The 25,729-nt window shown below is 46.2% G+C and overlaps 1 protein-coding gene across 2 annotated transcripts; it reads left to right on the top strand.

The window, feature by feature from the left end:
• Positions 1 to 20,312, top strand: LOC144934469 (uncharacterized). 2 transcript variants are annotated; one of them, XM_078860260.1, is made up of 5 exons: positions 1 to 90; positions 366 to 431; positions 3,082 to 3,242; positions 3,543 to 3,609; positions 15,114 to 20,312. In XM_078860260.1, the coding sequence occupies exon 5, from the start codon at positions 15,142 to 15,144 to the stop codon at positions 16,384 to 16,386; it is 1,245 nt and encodes a 414-aa protein (XP_078716386.1). In that variant the 5' UTR covers positions 1 to 90; positions 366 to 431; positions 3,082 to 3,242; positions 3,543 to 3,609; positions 15,114 to 15,141; the 3' UTR covers positions 16,387 to 20,312. The 2 variants fall into 2 exon arrangements, with proteins under 2 accessions (XP_078716386.1, XP_078716396.1); XM_078860270.1 differs by lacking the exon at positions 1 to 90 and adding an exon at positions 111 to 217.
• The last annotated feature ends 5,417 nt before the right edge of the window (positions 20,313 to 25,729 follow it).

Below are 25,729 nucleotides of genomic sequence, written 5' to 3'. Positions count from 1 at the left end.
GTACACCGCAAGTGACGTCATGTCACCTACTGCCGCGTGACGTCACGAGGGACCAGGAAGTTGCCGCTCCGCCCGTGACTTAAATCCGAGGTGAGAATTCTCATCGCGATGGTGGTGGTGGTGGCGGTGGTGGTTGTTTACCGAGGCAGAGCCTCGCTCTCTCTCTCTCTCGTAGGGATGTTATTTGAGTAGCAGCGAGCATGGAAGCGATGTCCAGGTTGGAACTTTACAACGCGGGGCCTTGCCTCCTGCCCTCGCCTGATCGCGTTTGCTTCAATTCTCTCGCTTAAGTTGAATTTGTCTTCACCCGGCTCGCCACTTTGTAATTTTACTTTAAATATTAACACAGTTTTTCTTTTTACCAGGCCAAGCCGCTTGAGCTGCTATACCGCTCTTGTTTTCAGAAGCGACTTTCCCACAACAACAACAAGGTGAGGCTCGTCAACAGCGTGGCGGTGTTTACTCTAGATGCGTGGCGCCGTTCACTCTGGACTCGTGGCGGTGTTCAGTCTAGCAGCAGTGGTTCTTAACCTTGTTGGAGGGACTATGATTTTTTCAAATTCAAAACGTAGGTATATGTTTTACTGGTGCACAAAATGAACCGTGCATCAACATCACTGTTCAAAGAACAAAACCAGCAAAACATGATTTTCACACAAAAACCAAACATAATAATGAATACTTACTGCAAATCAGTGTGACTTCTGCTGTTGCCTTTCAGAGACCACTATGGGAACCTCATTTGCCAGTAAAAATATGATAATTGGTTCTTTACCCTTCTATCTGGCAACAAAACTGACACCTTTTTACAAGGAGTCATGTTTGCATAGACCGCAATACCTGCAGTCATAATACAAACAAAAGAACATAACTCTGATAATGTGCACTGTCCTTGAAGTTGATTGGTCCACACCCGAAACAGCTTTCCTTAGAGCCTAGTCTCACATGGGTTGGACCAGACGACGCCAAAAGGCGCACAACTCAAAGACAATGCACCATCAGAGTATGAGAGCTCGGGGCAAGCATCTACACTATGGGAACCTCATTTGCCAGTAAAAATATGATAATTGGTTCTTCAAGGACACTGCACTTCAAGGACAGTGCACAAGAATTGCACGAAGATTGCAAGCTTCCCTGTATGTTTGACAGACAGCTCGTTCCACTGTGGATAGGTCTTGGAAAGATTTGTGCCCTTTGGCAACATGGAGAAGCATTGGGAAAAAAGTAGCACTGCTGATTGTTGGGATGAACTGTACAGACTCGTCCTAAGGAATCCGATTCACCGTCGGCAGCACTTCGCTTCCATTTTTTTAGCAATCCATGTATAGTAGGATGGAACTTAATGGTAGAGCAGGTTGGCAGCAAATGGGTCACTTGGGCACAAAACCAAGAACGCCATCAGGGTGGCATCTTGTGGAGCCAGGGCCTGTTGTTGGGCATTTTTTTTGACGTAGATGCGTTGACCATTTTGGAGGTGAAGTGCCAAATGGACGACTGTGGGGGGACGGTCATGGATGGAGAAGCCAAGAATTCAGCAAATGGCCTCATTGTTGCTGATTTTTCTCGCTTGTAAAAAAAGTTTTGGTCATGCTCACTTTGCCTATCTGTTTTGTAAGGCAAAGATAGCCATGTCAGAGCCTTTTTACTTATACATTTCATGGTGGAATTTCCCACTTTTTTACGTAATATATAGGATACTAAGGCTAAGCACACCCGAGGATTGTACTTTTGTTAAAAAATGAAGCTGTAAAAATTTGGCCATTATTGGCCAAAAACAGCATATGCCGATATTCTATATTGGGACGTGAACATTTCATCATAAAATGTTCCACTTTTAATCTAATACATGGCATACTAAGGGTAAATACAATTGATGAATTAACTTTTTGTTGAAAAATGAAGCTATGAAAATTTGGCTTATTTTGGTTAAAACTGGCATAAGTAACTGATTTTTCTTTTGGGACGTGAAAATTTAATCATGAAATTTCCCACGTTTAAAGTAATATAGAGCATACTAATGCTTAACAAAATGGAGGAATTCACTTTTTCTTGGAAAATCTAGCTATAAAATGTAGCAAATTTTGGCCAAGAACGGCATTGGTAAAGTATGCCGATTTGATCTTTTTACTTCAAATTTCATGGTGAAATTTCCCACTTTTAATGTAATATATAGGCTACTCAAACTCAATACAACCGAGGAATGCACTTTTTATTTAAAAATACAGCTGTAAAAATTCGTTCAATTTTAGCCAAATACAGCAGGTTAGTATGTCGATTTTCTGTTTGGGACGTGAACATTTCATCGTGAAATTTTCCACTTTTAATGTAATACATAGCATACTAAGGCTAAATATAATATAGGAATTAACTTTCGTCCTAAAATAAAGCTGTGAAAGTTGAGCTTATTGAGCCTAAAAACGGCACAGTATGCCGATTAACTTTTTTATATTAGAAAATTTCATGCATGAAATCCCCCACTTTTAATGTAATATATAGGCTACTCAGGCTAAACACAACCAAGGAATGCACTTTTCTTTGAAAAAAGCAATTTTTTTTAATCAATTTTGCCAAAAACGGCATAGGTTAGTATGCTGATTTTCTTTTTATGGACCTGAAAATGTCATCGTGAAATGTCGCCAGCGGTGTGCTGGAGAGCCAAGCCACAACATCTACAAAGTGCTGCTCACAGCGAGCTGCACCGATGGAGGTCGTCACGGCACACGAGGGGGTGGGTGGCCAGCACCACGCCCGGCCACCTTTGTCTCCCTAGTGGCGATGTTTACACACCGCACCGGGTTCTCGTTTGACGCTGAGTCGACACTGCCGCTCCCTTTCTGTCAACAAACTTGAACTCTGACCCCGCTCTCTGAAGTCACAGCGCAGCGTGACCTCATCGGCGTCAAACGCCAGGGGGAGGTGTGCCTCGCTAGTGACGTAATGTCACCTTCCCCGACCACCGTGCTCTTGAGCGTGACGTCACCTCTGCTCGGCCACTGCCGATTTCTGTCCTAGAGCCAATCCTTATTTGGGCAAAGCCACGCCTGGTAACTGGCGGCTCATTAACATAATGTTTTGTGAAAGCCATTGCGAGTTTAGAGCCGCTCATTGAAGGAGGGGAGTGTCATCGTACCCCGCAAGTGACGTCATGTCACCTGCTGCTGCGTGACGTCATGTCACCTGCTGCTGCGTGACGTCGCGAGGGACCAGGAAGTTGCCGCTCCGCCCGTGCACTGAAATCCGAGGTGAGAAATTCTCATCGCGGTTGTGGTGGTTGTTGTCGTGGTGGTGGTTGTGGTGGTTGTGGTGGTTGTTGTTGTTTACCGAGGTAGAGCCTCGCTCTCTCTCTCGTAGGGATGTCAATTGAGTAGCAGCGAGCATGGAAGCGATGTCCAGGTTGGAACTTAACAACGCGGGGCCTTGCCTCCTGCCCTCGCCTGATGGCGTTTGCTTCAATTCTCTCGCTTAAGTTGAATTTGTCTTCACCCGGCTCGCCACTTTGTAACTTTTACTTTAAATATTAACACAGTTTTTCTTTTTACCAGGCCAAGCCCGCTTGAGCTGCTATACCGCTCTTGTTTTCAGAAGTGACCTGCCCACAACAACAACAAGGTGAGGCTCGTCAACAGCATGGCGGTGTTCACTCTAGACGCGTGGCGGTGTTCACTCTGGACGCGTGGCGGTGTTCACTCTGGACGCGTGGCGGTGTTCACTCTAGACACGTGGCGGTGTTCACTCTGGACGCGTGGCGGTTTTTATTCTGGACGCCTGGCGGTGTTCACTCTCTACATGTGGACTTGGATTCTTGTCTTGGATTAATTTAATATTCCCCTATTTCACTGAAAAACCCTGAAAAATGTATTCTTGTAAGAAAGAAAAGCTGAAAGTAATCAATTTAACTAAATCGGATGTTTTTCACTGAATGAAATTTAACCTTAACCCACTTCTACATGAGGAAGATTTCGACAACTCGGGAAGGGAATGACGTGGTGAGCTGAAAATAGTCGCGTTCACTTAGAAATTCCAGACATCATCAGCTGTGAAAATTTCATGACACCAGAGCTCAGCGTTGGAGAGTTTTTGCTGCTTCACACAAACAAACAGATGTCATTTTTGCTTTATATTTAAGACTAGCGGTGAGTACCCGGCGTTGCCCGGGCGAAAAAGGCAGGCACACACATGTAGTTACACACACAAATCGACTGACACACACACACATAGAGTTACACACATATATCGACTCACACATACATACATAGACTGAACAACAACAACCGCCATTCGCCAGTAAGTGGCGGTGACGTCACCACAACGCTTGTACCAGGCTATGTGCACCTTGAGGCCACGTAAAGTGTCGAACGCCCATTGGCAGGAGGTCACGGGGCAGACCCAGATGTCACAGGTCGACTGACTGAGACGACTGGCTGATGCACCACCTGTGCCCCCTACTGTGGCAACTTGCTGTGCTTTAGCCACCCGGCACTCCGCTCGTTGTTGTGAGCGTCGCTCCTCCACCCTCCGTTGTTGTTGGAGGGCGACTGCCTCCAACTGCCCAGTAGCGTCCTTCAGGAGGCTCCTCCACAGAGGCCAATGTTGACACGGCTGGTTCCAGTCATCGGCAAGTTGACTCAGCTCCATGTCCTCCTGTACCACATCACTCCATGTCTTCTCTAGCCCATGCTGGGCCGTTTAGCCCCCTCGATCCGGCCGAACAAAAGATGTTTAGGCATGCGGTGTCTGGCCATGCGGGCTACATGGCTCAAGCAACCCAGCCTTACCTGGCGGAGGAGCTCACCGATGGGACTTTGCCTACATCTTTCAAGGATTTGTGAGCTCCTCACACAATGCAGCCTGGTTAAATCCAGCATGGATCGTAGGCAGGCCATCCTAAATGTTTCTAACCGGCGAAGATGTTCCATTAGGGGGGTCCAAGTTTCGCAAGCTTAGAGAAGGGAGGGAATGACCATGGCCGAGAAGACCTGAAGCTTCGTACGGAGTGATAGACCAGGTAGCTTCCACACAGCGTTACGCAGCCAATGAAAAGATACTGCAGCTCGACTGATTCGGAGTGAGACCTCTGCTGTTAAACCGGAGCCGGTCATTAGCACACTGCCCAGGGAAACTCTCCACTGTCTCCACAACTGCCCCATCACCAATTGGGAGTTGTGGGGGTGGAGTGTCCAATGGTACAACATAGCCAGGCAGGTGCTTAGCTTTGGTTGGGCTGATGGTAAGGCCCCACCTGTTGGTGGCAAGCTCCAGGTTCAGCAGCAGCACCTCAAACTCCTCCGAGTGAGCAGCCATTAGCAGATCATCGGCATACATAACGTGGTTGAGCAATAGGGAGCCATTCCTTGACCGCACCCGGGCATCGATCAGCCTCCCATTGTATCTGTAGCAGATGGGAATTCTTCCGGTACAGGCATTGAAGGCTCGACGAACTATGTGGTCCAATGCGGGAGCCAGAGAACATCCCTGTTGCACCCCAATGTGTAAAGGGAATGGCTCTGACTCACGGCCACGTAGTTAAGATGCGGGGCCGCTCACCATCATGAAGGTCCTTAAGGATGGTGATAAGTGGGTTCGGGACTCGGAAAGCACGAAGAGCAACCCAGAGGCCAGGCCTACTGATGGTATCATAGGCCTTGAGCAGGTCAATAAAGCACACGCATGGACTAAGATGCACACATGGACCTACAGGCACGCAAAGAAATGGAGTTACACTGACTAACATAGAGGCATGCACACACAGCGACTAACACACACGCACATGGACTGAGACACACACACACACACATATGGACTGACACACACAAACACATCGACTTACAGACACACACACATATGGACTCACACACACATAGACATGCACTTGAGATACGCACATATGGAGTTACACACACATATCGACGTACACACATACAGTGACACACACATACATAGAGTGACACACACATTGCCGTACACACACATACACATGTGGACTGTCACACAGACATCCACTTGCGATATACACACATGGATTTCGATTTAAAGCTTTCGTGACTGCAGGGATTCATCTTCTTGGTTTTTTTTCGGTAAAGTCACGAAGGGAAGTAATAAAATAATAAAAATAAAACATAATAAAATGAAACAATACTCACGACGTTTCGGCCACAACGCAAGCAGCCGTCCTCAGGTGAAGAATGAGACACTTCAAGCTAGGAACTTACATATAAGCTGGGTTGGGGGTGGTAGAAGAGCGCCTTAACAAAAAGAATGTGCATATCAAGATGAGTTTAGCATATACATGGGAAATGCGCAGGGGGTGGGGGGGCTTCAAAGTCATACCATGCCCACGCACTATGCAGGATCAAGAGCACCAAGGGGGGGTGCAGGGATTAGCATTAACAAAGGAAAGGAATGCCAATGATATGTAGCTGCAGTAACTAAACAACACCGTAGAAAACTAAGGTATAAACTGCATACAAAGACTAAAATATAAACTGCATAGCACCATCAGTATACTTACTATACTCTACAATAAGCTGAGTTACTAACGGCAAGTAATACATTACAATACTACGTCGTAAAAGTTATATAATATGCTTCCATCTAAACTTTATTCTCTTACATCAACCGAGCATATACCGTACTATATACTGCCATAGATAAACCCAACATTAAATTATATACTGTATTGCAATAAACCACATTTCAACATAACACTATGTATTATTCTACCTACCCTAATGTGTATCAAAATGGTTTATTACGTCCTTCCAATGATTGCTAAGCCAGAATCCATCTTCTCGATTAAAATTGTCTCTGTGTTTGTATATGTGGATCGCCTCATGAACGAATCTCTCATGATAGCCAGGTGGTTTGCAGAGAACCTCTGTCTTGGAGAAGTCAATGTCATGTGAGCCCACTGAGTTGTAACAGTGATCTGCCACGGCTGAGGTGTTTGTCCTACCGTGTTTCAGGTCAGCTTTATGTTCACGGATGCGGTCCGAGACATGTCGTTTGGTTTGTCCAATGTAACTGCTACCACAGAGGCAACTTAGTTTGTAGACACCAGGGTGCTGTATGTCTGGAACCACATCTTTTACAGACGGTACCAGATCACGGATTTTATGTACTGTGTTGAATCGGACCTGGATCTTGTGTTTAATCAGGATTTTGGAGATCTTTTTTGTGACCCCAGCAATGTAAGGTAAGGTGATGGTCTTGAAAGGCTCCTCAACAGGATCCTTCTTGATGGTTGGAGAGATGGCTTTGCGGATTGTGTAGTCGGAGTAACCATTAGCCTTAAGAGCTTGGCGTATGTGTTTGAGTTCACTGGAAATGTGTTCATGGTCGGATATGCATTGGGCTCTATGATATAGAGTCTTGATGAGGGAATTCTTCTGGGATGGATGGTGGTGGGAATCCGGTTTTAGATAAGCGTCCGTATGGGTGGATTTCCTGTAGACAGAGTGGCTCATTGAACCATCAGGTCTCCTTTTGATTAGGACATCCAAAAAGGGTAGCTTGCCATCTTTTTCGACTTCCATGGTGAATCTGATGGCTGGGTGTATGGAATTGATGTGGTCAAGAAATTGGTCTAGAGCAGGCCGGCCATGTGGCCAGATGACAAAAGTGTCGTCTACGTACCTCTTCCATAAGGTCGGGCGTAGAGTGGCAGTCTGGATGGCGTCCGTCTCAAATTTCTCCATGAAGATGTTAGCTACAACCGGAGATAGGGGGGAGCCCATTGGGGTGCCTTCAATTTGCTTGTAGAAAGTTTTATTCCAGGTGAAGTATGTATTGGTTAAGCAGTGTCTCACCAGGCGGGGTACTCCAGCATTCAGTCCCTGATGAACCAAGTCTTCAATGATTGCGATGGTGTCAGGTACAGGAACCTTGGTGAATAAGGAAACCACATCAAAACTGACAAGCAGGTCGTCTGGGGACAGGGCAATCCCCTTGATTGTCGATACCAGGTCAGTAGAGTTTAGTACCGCAGAGGTGGTTTTTCCAGTGAAAGGCCGTAGGATTTCAGACAAAAAACGAGCCAATTTAGCTAAAGGACTAAACTTTGCAGTCACACCTAGACACATACCAGTTAATGATATAATTGCTCGAGTAGATGTAGCTCTCAAGGGCTTGAGTCACATCGCTGCAGACGTAGCTAGATCCGAAATCTCTGCAACCCTCAAAAACGCCAAGATGCCAGCTAGCAACATCAGCAAAGATGAGGGTTTTGAATTAGCTCAATTAAAAAAGAGGGATGACATTGTCATCCTCTCAGCCGACAAAGGCAATGCCACTGTCATCATGGACAAAATAGAATACAACAACAAAATTCAAGAACTACTCAACGATGGTAGCTATACAAAAATAAAAAGAGACCCCACCAACAGCCTTGTCACTAAAACCAACAATATAATTTCTGATTCAACCGCTTTATTTGATCAGACCAAACAGTTCTCGTTGAAACCTTCTGCAGCCAGGCCACCAAGATTATACGGCTTACCAAAGATACATAAAGAAGATACACCTCTTCGTCCCATTGTCTCTACTATCAACTCCCCCACCTATAAATTGGCTCGTTTTTTGTCTGAAATCCTACGGCCTTTCACTGGAAAAACCACCTCTGCGGTACTAAACTCTACTGACCTGGTATCGACAATCAAGGGGATTGCCCTGTCCCCAGACGACCTGCTTGTCAGTTTTGATGTGGTTTCCTTATTCACCAAGGTTCCTGTACCTGACACCATCGCAATCATTGAAGACTTGGTTCATCAGGGACTGAATGCTGGGGTACCCCCCCTGGTGAGACACTGCTTAACCAATACATACTTCACCTGGAATAAAACTTTCTACAAGCAAATTGAAGGCACCCCAATGGGCTCCCCCCTATCTCCGGTTGTAGCTAACATCTTCATGGAGAAATTTGAGACGGACGCCATCCAGACTGCCACTCTACGCCCGACCTTATGGAAGAGGTACGTAGACGACACTTTTGTCATCTGGCCACATGGCCGGCCTGCTCTAGACCAATTTCTTGACCACATCAATTCCATACACCCAGCCATCAGATTCACCATGGAAGTCGAAAAAGATGGCAAGCTACCCTTTTTGGATGTCCTAATCAAAAGGAGACCTGATGGTTCAATGAGCCACTCTGTCTACAGGAAATCCACCCATACGGACGCTTATCTAAAACCGGATTCCCACCACCATCCATCCCAGAAGAATTCCCTCATCAAGACTCTATATCATAGAGCCCAATGCATATCCGACCATGAACACATTTCCAGTGAACTCAAACACATACGCCAAGCTCTTAAGGCTAATGGTTACTCCGACTACACAATCCGCAAAGCCATCTCTCCAACCATCAAGAAGGATCCTGTTGAGGAGCCTTTCAAGACCATTACCTTACATTGCTGGGGTCACAAAAAAGATCTCCAAAATCCTGATTAAACACAAGATCCAGGTCCGATTCAACACAGTACATAAAATCCGTGATCTGGTACCGTCTGTAAAAGATGTGGTTCCAGACATACAGCACCCTGGTGTTTACAAACTAAGTTGCCTCTGTGGTAGCAGTTACATTGGACAAACCAAACGACATGTCTCGGACCGCATCCGTGAACATAAAGCTGACCTGAAACACGGTAGGACAAACACCTCAGCCGTGGCAGATCACTGTTACAACTCAGTGGGCTCACATGACATTGACTTCTCCAAGACAGAGGTTCTCTGCAAACCACCTGGCTATCATGAGAGATTCGTTCATGAGGCGATCCACATATACAAACACAGAGACAATTTTAATCGAGAAGATGGATTCTGGCTTAGCAATCATTGGAAGGACGTAATAAACCATTTTGATACACATTAGGGTAGGTAGAATAATACATAGTGTTATGTTGAAATGTGGTTTATTGCAATACAGTATATAATTTAATGTTGGGTTTATATATGGCAGTATATAGTACGGTATATGCTCGGTTGATGTAAGAGAATAAAGTTTAGATGGAAGCATATTATATAACTTTTACGACGTAGTATTGTAATGTATTACTTGCCGTTAGTAACTCAGCTTATTGTAGAGTATAGTAAGTATACTGATGGTGCTATGCAGTTTATATTTTAGTCTTTGTATGCAGTTTATACCTTAGTTTTCTACGGTGTTGTTTAGTTACTGCAGCTACATATCATTGGCATTCCTTTCCTTTGTTAATGCTAATCCCTGCACCCCCCCTTGGTGCTCTTGATCCTGCATAGTGCGTGGGCATGGTATGACTTTGAAGCCCCCCCGCCCCCTGCGCATTTCCCATGTATATGCTAAACTCATCTTGATATGCACATTCTTTTTGTTAAGGCGCTCTTCTACCACCCCCAACCCAGCTTATATGAAAGTTCCTAGCTTGAAGTGTCTCATTCTTCACCTGAGGACGGCTGCTTGCGTTGTGGCCGAAACGTCGTGAGAATTGTTTCATTTTATTATGTTTTATTTTTATTATTTTATTACTTCCCTTCTACGTGACTTTACCGAAAAAAAAACCAAGAAGATACACACATGGAGTTGCACACACATATATGGACGTACACATATACAGCGACTCACACACACACACACACCAACTCGCACACAGCAATGCGTGGACTAGAACACACATTAACGTACACACACATATGTACTCACACACACACATGGACTAAGACACACACATGAACTTACACATACATAGACTGACACACACATAGCCCTACACACACATACACATGGATTAACACACATATGGACTCACACACAGACGCATTGACTTACACACACGCATCGAGTGACACACACATGTATAGACTTACACACACATGTGGACTAACACACACACATATGGACTGACATACACATCGACGTACACGCACACAGATCGACTGACACACACACATGGCCTAACACACACACATAAACACTTTGACGTTGTCCCTTCGAAAAAGACACCCACGTGGAGTTAAAGACACGCATGGCTCTACACGCACACACACATGGACTCACACACACACATCGACGGGCACAGCAATCCCCGATGATGGCACAGCTATCAGTATCGCAGTACTACGTATGAGTAAATAGCGTGACGTGAGCGATGGAAACAATAGAAATGCATTGAAGAAATAAGCAGAAATCACAGGCTGGCAGTAGACCGTGACAGCGTTATAAAAGGTTGTTTCATAATGGTAAACAATGAACCTGAGTTGTCATCTTCACAAAATCATAATTATTGTAACATACTCTTAGTTCTTCCGGTAAAGTCACGTAGGTAAAAATGAAATAAAAATTTATAAAAATAAAACAATAAAAATCACGACGTTTCGGAGGCAACACAAGTCTCCGTCATCAGGTGGGACCGTCACAGCCAGATTTGCTGCATCAAGTGAGGGAGGGATTCAAGATGTAAGCTCTTAAGTACCAGTTAAGGGGGGAGGGAGGGGAGGGGCTTATCAGAATGTGGTAGCCAATGAATGTAACGTATCGGGAGGGGGGGGGCTAACAGAGGGACGGGGTACTCGTGGTAGTGGTCAACGACGTGTTTGTGCGCAAGTCACTGTGGATGTACATAATAGAAAAGGAACGAAAATGCCTATGTTTATACCAGTGTTGGCTGACAATAAAGAGAGTACTGTTAAACATTAGGGATGTAAACACTCGGTAAAGTAAAATAGTGCCTGTCAGATAAGATGGTCCAAAAATGTGTAATTAAATATTTTTTGCATGGTTGATAACATCTTTCCAATGATTACTAAGTTTGTACCCATCATCACGGTTGAAATTATGTCTGTGTTTGTATATCTGAATGGCTTCGTGTACAAACCTTTGATGGTAGCCAGAGGGTTTGCAGAGCACCTTAGTCTTGGAGAAAACAATCTCATGAGAGCCCACCGCGTTGTAGCAATGATCGGCAACGGCGGAAGACTCAATTTTGCCGTGTTTCAAATCTGACTTGTGCTCGCGGACACGATCAGAGACATGACGTTATGTTTGTTTAGAATTTTGGTATGGTATACCTCTTCCACAGGGAAGGACGCAGGGTGGATGTCATGTGGATGACACTTTCGTAATTTGGCCACATGGCCTCCCAGCATTGAACCACTTCTTGGACCACATCAATTCCAGAAATCCATCCATCAGATTCACCATGGAAGTGGAGAAAGATGGCAAACTACCATTCTTAGATATTCTGTTTGAGAGGAGACCTGACGGATCCTTGGGACATTCTGTCTACAGGAAAGCAACCCACACAGATTCCTACTTGAAACCGGATTCCCACCACCACCCATCTCAAAAGAATTCTGTCATCAAAACGCGATACCACATAGCTCATGGCATTTCTGACCAACACTACCTGGCCAGTGAATTGAGACATGTACATCGGGCCCTCAGGATGAACGGATACTCTGAACGCACCATCCGCCAAGCTGTTTCTCCCACCATACACAAACAGCCACTTGAAACTCCTATCAAAACTGTCACGTTACCATACATAGCAGGCGTGACCAAAAAGATCTCCAAAATTCTAAACAAACATAAGATCCAAGTCCGATTCAGTACAGTACATAAAATCCGTGATCTAATTCCATCTGTGAAGGATGTCATACCTGACTTGCAATACCCTGGAGTCTATAAACTGAGTTGCATCTGTGGTGACTGTTACATTGGGGAAACGAAACGTCATGTCTCTGATCGTGTCCGCGAGCACAGGTCAGATTTGAAACACGGCAAAATTGAGTCTTCCGCCATTGCCGATCATTGCTACAACGCAGTGGGCTCTCATGAGATTGTTTTCTCCGAGACTAAGGTGCTCTGCAAACCCTCTGGCTACCATCAAAGGTGTGTACACGAAGCCATTCAGATATACAAACACAGACATAATTTCAACCGTGATGATGGGTACAAACTTAGTAATCATTGGAAAGATGTTATCAACCATGCAAAAAAGATGTAATTACACATTTTTGGACCATCTTATCTGACAGGCACTATTTTACTTTACCGAGTGTTTACATCCCTAATGTTTAACAGTACTCTCTTTATTGTCAGCCAACACTGGTATAAACATAGGCATTTTCGTTCCTTTTCTATTATGTACATCCACAGTGACTTGCGCACAAACACGTCGTTGACCACAACCACGAGTACCCCGTCCCTCTGTTAGCCCCCCCCCCTCCCGATACGTTTCATTCATTGGCTACCACATTCTGATAAGCCCCTCCCCTCCCTCCCCCTTAACTGGTACTTAAGAGCTTACATCTTGAATCCCTCCCTCACTTGATGCAGCAAATCTGGCTGTGACGGTCCCACCTGATGACGGAGACTTGTGTTGCCTCCGAAACGTTGTGATTTTTATTGTTTTATTTTTATTAATTTTTATTTCATTTTTTACCTACGTGACTTTACCGAAAGAACTAAGAGTATGAATCCTTGCAGTCACGAAAGCTTCAAATCTAGATTTATTGTAACATCTGTGAACTTGTTTCATAATGTTGAACAATGAAGCTGAGTTTTTATCTGCACACAAACATTGTTATTGTAATGTTTGTCAACTAATGTGTTTAACAATAGTAAACAATGGACTTGAGTTGTTAGTGTAAAAAGCAAGGAACTTTGTACTTACCATAGCCATGTTGAGGCCTTGTGCCATGCGTAGCCCCGTCCTGGCCTACATTGGCGAGGCGGCGGAGTTGGCACGTTGCCAGGCTAGGGGCTGGGCCGCTACCCCCCCTCCCCAGCATCCTCTGCCCGTGCAAGAATAATGCTATGTAAGCAGTAAAATATTATCTACGGAGTCTGTAGTATAAACTGGACGCATCGTGTTGGGGGGGGGCGAAGAGGACATGACACTGAATAAATATCCGCAGCGTGATGTGTGTACGTGTTGGCTGTAAAACGCGTAAAAGAAAATATCCCCCGTGAGCTGGAGCGAACGCGCATCATTTGGTAGGGTCCGCCCCCCCCCCACGCAATTGGCGTCATTTGGTACGGTCGATGTCGTGCAATAAGTAAATAATGAATAATAGAAGCGGCACAAATGTGTTAATTAAACTACTTTAAAGTTTACGGATGAGAAAACGGAATAGTCTATTTCTACCACGGGGCTTAGGGCGTGCCGCCTGGCAAATTATTTCGGTCTTAAACCCCACCGTCCGAGAGGCAAATCCCCCGCAAGCGCTAGCGCACGGAGACTTTTATATATAAGATAGTTGTACCCGTTGTTTGCACGGATTTGTATTGAAACTCCGAGAAGCCATTGACTTCAATCGGCCAGGAGCGAAGCGCCACCTAAAATCTCTCGGCACGATGTGAACAGCTCTAGAAGTATGGCGCGCGAAGAGTCATATGGTTGGGGTAAGCATTGCAGAGCGCTTAGCTCAGGTGTGTTGTGGGTTGACGCCACACACTCCATGATCATTTCTCTCCCCCCCCCCCCCCCTCCAAAAATACAAACGTCTATTTTTATAGCTATTACATTGTGTACAGTGTGGAACCTACCCACATGTCAAATTTCAAGTGTGTTGCATGTTGGGAAGTATACTAAACATTTCGAACAGACACACACATATCCACACATTTCTCTTTTATATATAGACTAGCTTTACTAGCCGGCTTCGCCCGGGACTTGGATTCTTGTCTTGGATTAAAACACGTCGTACGCGGAAGTGTTTGGGGGGGATGCGTGATGTCAGCAAGCACACTGCGTAACGCTGCCGCATGCGGGTGTGACATCAGATTTGATCACAGATGTGATGTCACTGCACACTTGCGTGCAAAATAAATGCATTATTGCGCCCCCGCCCCCTCCCCAAAATAGCTTTCATAAACATTTATTTTGAAGCCAGACAGCCGAAATTGTGTGCTCGGAGTTTTGGGTTAACATTAATTTTGAAGATACGAGGGCTTCAAGGCATGTTTCTAACCATTTGCCCTCTCATTGTGTGCCATAACAACCCATGTGATCAATTTGGGATGCTTTTTAACTATATCATGAATATATAAGTATAGACGTGTAAGGCACGTGTTACTGTGTATATGCATTGATACTGATGTGTAGATGGTGTGGATATAACTTTTTTTCTGTCTCCAGCTGTCGCTGCCTCTGCAGAATTGGTCTGATGGAACAAAGGCACTCGGCGCGGCTCGGTGCAAAAAGGCAACAAGGCGATCGGTGTGCATGCAGCACGGATCGTACTGAACATTTGACACAGCACCAGAGAACTCACACAGGAGGGAAACCCTTCAAGTGCAGTGTGTGTGGGAAAACGTTTGCACGGTCATCTATTCTTATAGAACACCAGAGAACACACACGGGAGAGAAACCCTTCAAGTGCAGTGTGTGTGGGAAAACGTTTGCACAGTCATCTACTCTTGTAGAACACCAGAGAACACACACGGGAGAGAAACCCTTCAAGTGCAGTGTGTGTGGGAAGGCGTTTTCACATTCAGCTACTCTTGTAGCACACCATAGAACACACAGGGGAGAGAAACCCTTCAAGTGCAGTGTGTGTGGGAAGGCGTTTTCACAGTCAACTAATCTTGTAGCACACCATAGAACACACACGGGAGATAAACCCTTCAAGTGCAGTGTGTGTGGGAAGGCGTTTGCATGTTCATCTGTTTTAAAAAAACACCAGAGAACACACACGGGAGAGAAACCCTTCAAGTGCAGTGTGTGTGGGAAGGCGTTTGCACAGTCATCTGCTCTTGTAGTACACCAGAGAACACACACGGGAGAGAAACCCTTCAAGTGCAGTGTGTGTGGGAAGGCGTTTTCGCAGTCATCTACTCTTAAAATACACCAGATAACACACACGGGAGAGAAACCCTTCAAGTGCAGTGTGTGTGGGAAGTCGTTTTCACATTCAGCTACTCTTGTAGCACACCAGAGAACACACAGGGGAGAGAAACCCTTCAATTGCAGTGTGTGTGTGAAGGCGTTTGCACAGTCATCTGCTCTTGAAAGACACCAGAGAACACACACGCATCAGAAGATCTACAAGGAGTGGTGTCTGATATCAGCTTGTGAAAGTCAAAGTGCCGCAATGATCCCATCCCTTATGAAACAAGAACCGGAAGAAAATCCCAGCTTGGACACTTTTAAAGGAATTGAGGTGAAATATGAAGAGGTGAAGGTGAAATTTGAAGAAGTGATGGTGAAGAGCCAAGAAGTGAAGGTAGAATGTGAAAATGAAGATTCAAATCCAAAATCGGACCTTCACATCGATGGAGGCAACGTGAAGCAGGAGGAGAATTCTGACTGTGAGGCAGAGCGAGGCAACTCCCAGCAGTTTGTGGAAGTGGAGGTGTGGGTGGACTTCCGAGATAATGCAAAGTCAAATGGAGACCCGGTAGATGTGTAAGCCTGAGACGATGTCGCTCCAATAGATGTACCTTTGTTACAGGCTGTTAATGACAAGAAATAAGTTGAACACTCGGTTCCTAGGTTCAACCTGCAGGGTAAGAGTGGCCAGTCTTTGTGGACCTGTGGGTTGGGTAGATCTCTAACCAGGAGCGAGAGCCAATAAGCTCCCAAGCATTCACTATGTTATCATAAGTGCATTTATATGGTGCTTGCTTAATCGCCCCGGCAATTCGGAGTTTTGTATCGTATCTTGTCTCAAACACTCGAAGAGCATCCCCAAGTAGCAGCTGCCCCTGTGTGGCACAAGGTGGTGGCCCTGCTCAATTTTGACCCATATGTGCAGTTATGATAATTAAGCTTAGTTTCATCATCCAGAGTTGTATCAATCAGGATAACGATTATCTTTTATTAAACATTTACTGATTATCTTAGTGTGTTTATGTTATGTTAGGTCTCCAAATTCATATCTTAACGCAGGTTACAGTTCTTATGAATAAGACAGTTTTGCATGGACTTGTAAATAAACACTCGACATACTTCTGTTTTAAGCAATTTTAATTCTAAACAACATATGACACTCTAACACGCAAAGGCAAAAATATACGTCAATACATTCATCGGCAAGATTATATTTGTTAACGAAATGTTTGACCATAGTGGGTGGGTGCGTGTGTTCGTGGGAGAGCGTATCTGGCTCTGCTTTAATTAATTCTTTGGCGAGACTATGACAAAGAAACAGGTTTGACACGATATTCTCTCTGTAAACGTGTCGATTCGCAATGAGGATTTCGAGAGTTTTAGTTTGCATTGACGAATCTATTGGTCGTTTATGCGATAAGAGAAACGAAAATGAAAAGGCAAGAAAAACTTCACACTCTTATAACTGACGGATTCTTAATTACTCAGAGGGCCACGATTCCTCACGGCCAGCTGGTGTTCAAACTTTATAATTAGTCTTCTGATGATTGTCTAGGGTTGGTCCCATTGTGAGAGAGGTGGATTGTCTCTTGGATAAATTCTTGCATGCCCCGGGGAAAGTAGATGTGTGTGTGTGTGTATGTGCTTCCTTGAGTTTGTGAGTGGGAGAGGTGATACGACCGACTCGGAGATTTCCTCTCGCCCGTGCGGGTTGCAGCCGCGACTTTCTCCGCTGGGAGATGAGCGGCGTCGGCCCGCTACGGTTCGCGGAGAGGCTTGGTCGCGGGGTGGTGCTTGGCGGCCCTCGGCGCAGGCACCCATACTCTGACGGCGCGGTGCCGTTCTCTAGCTCTGATGGCGAGGTGACTCGTTCTCTCTCTCCACTGCTGGATGACGAGTCGGTTCTCGTTGGTGCTGGTCGATCTGTGTGTGCGTATTAAACACACGGCGCATGCGCTGGCGCTGTCCTCTTCCTCGCGGCCATTCAATCAGGCTTTCCCCACTGCTTCGTGCTTTCTGCTTTGCTCACTTGGTCGACGCTTGGCGATTTCCGCCCTTTCTCCAGGTTGCTTGCTGGTTGTCGCTCTGGCGATGAACGATGCTTTCGTTCGTTGCTGGGTGGACGTTGGATGTCTTCGTTGGCTCGAGAATGATAACTGGAATCTCCGTCAGTTTCACTCGCAGTTCGGCGGCTCAGTGTAGCGATTCTTCGTAGGTGGTGCAGACCTCAGCTTGTCAATGCACGTCGCTACTCCGCGAACATCGCCATTCTGGATGACGAGAAAGCTCCTTCGTAGTCAGTGACGAGACGAGGTGAGGCTGAGCCTTGGTGGGACGCTGACCCCCGGTGGTATACCCCCGATGGTATATCGTTGTTGGGATTTTGCCTCGGCTTATATCGGGAAAATCCACTCTGTTTTTTTTTAGTTCAAAGGCCGGAACCATATAATTCTTTTTTTGTTTGTGTGCGTGGACACATCTGTGTCCGTGTGTGTCGTGTGTGTGTCCGTGTGTGCGATTTATTGGAGGAATAAGGTTCTTCAAAGAAGCAGCTGTCCGTAATAATTCTGGAAAGAGGGGTGGGGGTTTCCTCGTGAAACGTCGTTACATATGAGTCCTCAAACTAAACCAGACTGACGATTCGCGTTCGCACCGAGATTGCAAAATCATAACGTTTTGGCTTTGGATTATGAATAATATTGGTCGCGAAAGCCTACGCGTTAAGCGAGTTCTATAATCCCTTCCCTCGCTCTGGGCGTTTATCCTTTGTTTCACACAGCTTTAAGTTGTTCGTTTGCTTTGGAAGTTAAAATGAGACTCACTTTGCTGCTTAGTATTGTGATTTGATTGTAAGTGATGCAAGGTATGTTGTAGCCGTGTTCACGGTATTTCCATCGTGGTTTGATTTCTTTATGGGGAGATGTTATTTGCTCGTGTGCGCAAATCTTGCTGTCCGTGCTGCGGGGAGACAAAGACAGTCGGGCTCCCTCTCCCCACTCGCTGCAGTCCTGCGCCCGTACGGCGCGTGTTTTTTTTATAGAGACATCTGTTGAATTCCTTTCTCGTGGGCACCTTCTCCGCTCGCCATGAAACTTTTTATGAGGGCCATTTCCCTGCTTTGTTTGTGCCTGCACTGTGGCCGTTCCTCTCGGGAAGACAAAGACGGCTCTGAGCCCCCTTTTCCTGGAGTGTTGCATGTTGGTTAATTATGATAGACTTCTCCACCCTTAACTCTCCTAGGAGATCCTCTCTAATTTCATACTTATTTGGTTTTGTGTTTATTCACGATTTGTGACTTAGCCTGTTATTATTTTATCTGATATCCCGGGGCTAGGGAATTTGTTTTTGGCTTAGGAGTGACCCTGACTGCCATAATTATTATTTGATGCTTCGGTCAGGCCGCGTAGAAAATTATTAATGGGAAATAATGTCAGTATTGAATTAACAAATGAGGATTCACGACCCCCTGGTGCAGACTGTAGTCTGGTTTCCAATTGGAGCGAGGATAGATAATGTTTGCTTAATTTTCATGGTTAAGTTGGTAACTTTGTTTAATTAATATGGCTCAAAACCCGTCTGTTTGCTTTCTTGTTGCCAATTCTATTTTTTTAGCCGTTAAGAATATAATTATATTTCTCGTGGCGCCTGTTTCTTGTATTGTGAGGGGGCCTTTTTGAAGTGTGCGTATTTTCTTAACACCCTCTTGCAATTCCCCCCCCCCCTTTTCCTCTTGTGTGCAATTCGGTGAGGTTTCATGACATTTTATGGCTGTCTTTCATGCTTTCTGGCCTTTTGAAGCGGTGTGCGTGCATCTTCCCGTGGAAGCGGGGAACAAGGTTTTTTTTTTTCTTTTTGTTTGCTACAAAGTTTCCCCCGTGTCTATTAAAAAAAATATTATTGGCAAAAAGGGGCATAGATACAACAAGGTGGCTTGCACTGAATCAATGACGCACTCCCAGAAGTCTGTGCTAGTTATAGTTTGTGTAAAACATTCCTTTGTTTCGTGGAGAGATCGATAAATGAAAGATTTCGTGTCTGCTGATCTGCTTCATAGCAAGGAGGTGTTGTATATGTTGGAATCATGAAATTTTGATAAAAATAATAAAAATTAATAATTTTCCGAAAAATTTGCAAATCGCATAAATTATGTTAATGTGTGTATTTATATGCATAAATTATGATAATCACTGAGATAATCGTAATTTATGCGAATGCTTGCGATTATGTTAAATGTGTGCAGTTATGATAATTAGGCTTAGTTTCGTTTATCCAGAGTTGTATCAATCAGGATAACACGATTATCATTGATTAAACATTTATTGATTATCTTAGTGTGTGTTATGTTATTTTAGGTCTCCAACTTCATATCTCATCGCAGGTAACAGTTCTTATGAATAAGACAGTTTGGCATGGACTTCGAAGGAACACTCTATGCTTCTGTGTTAACAATTTTATTCTAAACAAATGTAATAAACCTTATAATGGTAGGTTTTTACCCTTTTAACTGGTACAAAACTGACACCTTTATTCAAGGCATCATGTTTGCAATGACCACAACACAAGTAGTCAATAAAGCAAACAAAAAGAAGCAACTCTGATAAGGATAATAATATGCACTGTCCTTGAAGTTGATTGGCCCACACCCGAGACGGCTTTCTTTAGAGCCTAGTCCCCATTGGTGTAGGGCCAGATGACACCAGAAGGCGTACAACTCAAAAACAGTGCAATATCAGAGTATTGAGAGTTCGGGGTAAACATTTACACTATGAGATCTCTTTTACCAGTGGCAAAATATAATGGTAGGTTTTTACCCTTTTAACTGGTACAAAACTGACACCTTTATTCAAGGCATCATGTTTGCAATGACCACAACACAAGTAGTCAATAAAGCAAACAAAAAGAAGCAACTCTGATAAGGATAATAATATGCACTGTCCTTGAAGTTGATTGGCCCACACCCGAGACGGCTTTCTTTAGAGCCTAGTCCCCATTGGTGTAGGGCCAGATGACACCAGAAGGCGTACAACTCAAAAACAGTGCAATATCAGAGTATTGAGAGTTCGGGGTAAACATTTACACTATGAGATCTCTTTTACCAGTGGCAAAATATAATGGTAGGTTTTTACCCTTTTAACTGGTACAAAACTGACACCTTTATTCAAGGCATCATGTTTGCAATGACCACAACACAAGTAGTCAATAAAGCAAACAAAAAGAAGCAACTCTGATAAGGATAATAATATGCACTGTCCTTGAAGTTGATTGGCCCACACCCGAGACGGCTTTCTTTAGAGCCTAGTCCCCATTGGTGTAGGGCCAGATGACACCAGAAGGCGTACAACTCAAAAACAGTGCAATATCAGAGTATTGAGAGTTCGGGGTAAACATTTACACTATGAGATCTCTTTTACCAGTGGCAAAATATAATGGTAGGTTTTTACCCTTTTAACTGGTACAAAACTGACACCTTTATTCAAGGCATCATGTTTGCAATGACCACAACACAAGTAGTCAATAAAGCAAACAAAAAGAAGCAACTCTGATAAGGATAATAATATGCACTGTCCTTGAAGTTGATTGGCCCACACCCGAGACGGCTTTCTTTAGAGCCTAGTCCCCACTGATATTGCACTGTTTTTGAGTTGTACGCCTTCTGGTGTCATCTGGCCCTACACCAATGGGGACTAGGCTCTAAAGAAAGCCGTCTCGGGTGTGGGCCAATCAACTTCAAGGACAGTGCATATTATTATCCTTATCAGAGTTGCTTCTTTTTGTTTGCTTTATTGACTACTTGTGTTGTGGTCATTGCAAACATGATGCCTTGAATAAAGGTGTCAGTTTTGTACCAGTTAAAAGGGTAAAAACCTACCATTATATTTTGCCACTGGTAAAAGAGATCTCATAGTGTAATAAACCTTCTTAAGACGGCTTCCGGAATCAGTCCTCTTTATTTTCAACTTCCACAGTTACACTTCACACACACTCTCCGTTGCTGACAGACAACGGAGAGAGGGCAGACTTCCCGCCAAGTCCCCACCGCGCACGTGGCATCCAGAGCCCCCGTACGCGCGTGACTCCTGCTCTTCTCGTTCCCAAGTCTGCTCACGACTGCTCTCTCTCTCTCTTAATCCCTTCGTCACGTGGTACCCCCCAGCCAATCCTCCATAGATAGCGTTGACCGTTCCCGATGGTTCCCTGTCAATCCCGGAACCACGCCTCTGATCTGGCTCCCCATTAGCTGAGGCCCCGATTGGCCAGGCCAATCACCCCTGCTAACATGCCGTGATCACGCCGAGGCCATGCTCCCTGGCTCATCCCTTATTGGCTACAAAGCAGGACTGGCAAGCCAATCCCCACGTGAACCCTCTATGGCTGTTATTACATCACCCCCCCCCCCCCCATTCCGTAAAACATCTTAGTAGGGCACCAAGGTGCATTTAACAATAAAGGGTGAAACGGCGTCCCCACGCTGAACAACACTTAAAAACAGTCATCCATGAAAAAAAAAACCCGACATACATTAGGGCGCCCCTGCAGCGCGGTAACGACAGGGAGAACAGCTAGACGATCAAACGTTAACGAAACGGGAGAGATTTCGATCGCGTACGCGACGCGGGACCCTCTCTGCTTCCAGCGCATGGTCGCTTTGCTTTCAGATCGACAGGAGGTTGTTGGCTTGAAGAAGAAGAAGGTTGTTGGTTCTTGGTCATGTCCAGGGCAGGCCCCGTTGGAGGGGGGGGCAGCGGGGGCTTCCACGGCCCTCAGAACCTGTTCATCTGTAGGGGGCACAACACAGTCCCCCTTGGGATCAACGGGCGTGGCAATCGGCGTAATCGGCTCGGCAGAACCCGGCAGGTCAGCTAGTGGGGATGAAGGACCGACACGCGCGTCAACATAGGGTTTAAGCCGCGAGGATTGAACATACCACCGACGTTTTCCGTACTGAACGCGGATACTTTGTGAGTTCCGAACATCTACCAGCGTCACGGGCCCCCGCCACGGCCTGTGCAGTTTAGGGGATGTGCCCGCCGGTACCTGGGGGCAGTGGAGCCACGCCAGGTCTCCCACTGACCAAGGCATGCGAGTACGCGATCGACGCGCATACCGTTCGTTCCTTGCCTGGGCACGGGCCGTCGCACACCTGGCAGCCTCTCGCGCCTCCGTAACTCGTTCAAGCGAGTCCCGCATGTGATCAGGCAAGGAGCGGGACGGTTGTTTACTCAGCTTACCCAGTTGCACATCGATGGGTGGAACATTCTCACGGCCATACATAAAAAAAAAATGGTGAGTATCCCGTGGACGTGTGTGGAACCATGCGGTATACCGCTAGGACGCCCGGTATGTGCAAGTCCCAATCGGTTTGCTTTTCACTGACCGTGTGACAAAGCATAGCCGAGAGGGTACGGTTGAATCGTTCCACCATACCATCTGTTTGTGGATGGTATGGGGAAGTGCGAATTTTCTTTGTACCCAGCGCGTCACAAACCTCCTTAAGCAATTTAGAGGAGAAGTTCCGCCCTTGATCTGTGAGCAGCCTCTCAGGTGCCCCCTTGTCCATGACATACCCGTTCAAGAAAGCGTCGGTGATGGACGCTGCCGTTTGGTCGGGTAGAGGCCAGGCCATCGGCCATCGAGAAAAATATTCCAGCCCGACCAGAAGGTATTTATTGCCCCTAGCCGACGGGGAAAACGGGCCCAGAATGTCCAGAGCAACTAATTCGTTGATGCGGGACACCTCAATGGAACGTAATGGCGGTACATAGTGGTTCCGAGGCGGTTTCCTCTTCGCACAATCATGGCATGAGTGGACAAAGTCATTGACGTCTGCCGTCATGCCGGCCCAGAAAAAATCCTTTTGCATCGCGGCCAAAGTCTTTTGGACGCCGAGGTGCATCAACTTATCAGCGTGCAGAGCGCGAAGCAGGTCGTAGCGAAGCGAAGTAGGCACGACCAAGCGTGGTCGGTCAGACAACCCGTCGGTGCACATTAACAGTCCCGACTTGCCTCGGAACATCTGCCACTTCCATCCCGCCAATTGAGCTTTTTGTTTCCCTATTAATTTCCGTAGCGGAGACAGCGAGGCATCCGCCTCCTGCTCACGTAACCAGACCGCGTGCGGCAGCCGTAAGGTATCATCGGTGTCCACCGACACCTGCTGGTCGTCCTCATTCGCTTTCGCCCCTGCGTCGTCCTCATTCGCTATCGCCCCCATAACCGGGCAGGGCGAGGCGGCCGGTGCCGCGCAGCGGTGCGTGCCCGTCAGGCAAGTGCACGGAGGAATGGGTGGCAGCCTTGAGAGCGTGTCAGCGTTCGCGTGACGGGCTCCCTTACGATACGTAATATGGAAGGAAAATTCCTGTAACGATTCCAACCACCGAGCCAATTGGCCTGACGTCTGGTCCAATTTCAAGGAATATTGCAAAGCCGCATGATCAGTGCGAACGAGGAATTTCCTTCCGTACAGGTACGGCCGGTACAATCGAACAAAATGCACAATCGCCAAAAGTTTCCGCCTTGTCACGCAGTATCGCGTTTCCGCAGGGGACAGAACCCTGCTGCCGTACGCCACCACTCGCTCAACCCCGTCCTTACGTTGCGACAAAACGGCCCCAATGCCGATATCACTAGCATCCGTATCAAGGATGAACGGCTGTGAGAAATCTGGGTAATCGAGCGTATGCGCCGTGGCGAGGTGATCCCGAAGTGATCGAAAAGAACTTTCTTCCTCCGCTCCCCATTTAAACCTTTGATTTTTGCCCGTTAGAACGTGTAATGGTTTCGCCAACGTCGCAAAGTTCTTAACGAAGCGGCGATAATAGGAAGCGAATCCAATAAACCGCTGAACATCACCCACGGAAGTGGGTGTGGGCCACTCCCGAACACATTTGGTTTTCAGAGGGTCAGTGGACACGCCGTCCGAGCTGACAATATGACCCAAGTAATGGACGGAGTGTTGCAAAAGGTGACATTTCCTAGGCTTAAACTTCAGGTCAGCCGCCCGCATTCTTTGGAAAACCGTCTCTAGGTGTTGGAGGTGTTCCTCGAACGTGCGGCTGAAAACAATGATATCGTCTAAATATATGAGGCACGTTTCCCACTGTAGTCCAGCCAACACCAATTCCATAAGCTGTTGAAACGTCGCCGGAGCCGCATTCAAGCCCATAGGCAACCGATTGAATTCAAAGAGACCTTGCGGCGTGCGGAATGCCGTTTTGGCTTTTGACTCGTCATCGAGGGGAAGCTGCCAAAAGCCCGAGGACAGATCGAGGGTGGAAAAGAATTTAGCACCCGATAAAGCATCCAATGAGTCATCCATCCTCGGTAAAGGGTACGCGTCCGCCACCGAAATTTTGTTCAACCGGCGAAAATCAACGCAAAATCTTGTACCACCATCTTTTTTCTTAACCAGAACAACGGGCGCGCCCCAAGGGCTGTTGGACGGCGAAATAATATCCGCTGCTAACAATTCGTCTACTGCTCCGCGCACGTGTTTCCTTTCCGCTGGGCTCATGCGATGAGGGTGCATACAGATGGGAGGTGCAGCACCGGTGTCAATATGGTGCGACAAAAGCGACGTGCGGCCGAGGTCCAAATCATTTTTGCTGAAAACATCCACGTACCGTAGCAATAATGAATGCAGAGCATTCCTTTGCTCATTCGACAAAGAAGACTTTTCCCCGCATAAATCTGTGATCCAGCGTTCTTGCGAACAATCGCGTGGAGGCCCACCAGCGGGTATCCGGGCGCGCGGCGTTTCGTCACAAGAGGCGAAATCGGTAGTGGCGTGAGCCAACACCGATCCCTCCGGAACAACAACGCGGTCAGGTCCCCCATTCAACACCTGTATGAAAGGTGCCTGACCTGGTCGCACGATCGTTTGTGCCGCCGCCAAAGAAAAAGATTTAGCTACCGAATTTGATGGG

The sequence above is a fragment of the Lampetra fluviatilis genome, chromosome 1 (genome assembly GCF_964198595.1).
Source record: "Lampetra fluviatilis chromosome 1, kcLamFluv1.1, whole genome shotgun sequence".
NCBI classification, from domain to species: Eukaryota; Metazoa; Chordata; class Hyperoartia; order Petromyzontiformes; family Petromyzontidae; genus Lampetra; species Lampetra fluviatilis.
Note: the sequence above shows the minus strand (reverse complement) of the source record. Positions and strands in the feature narration are given on the sequence as shown.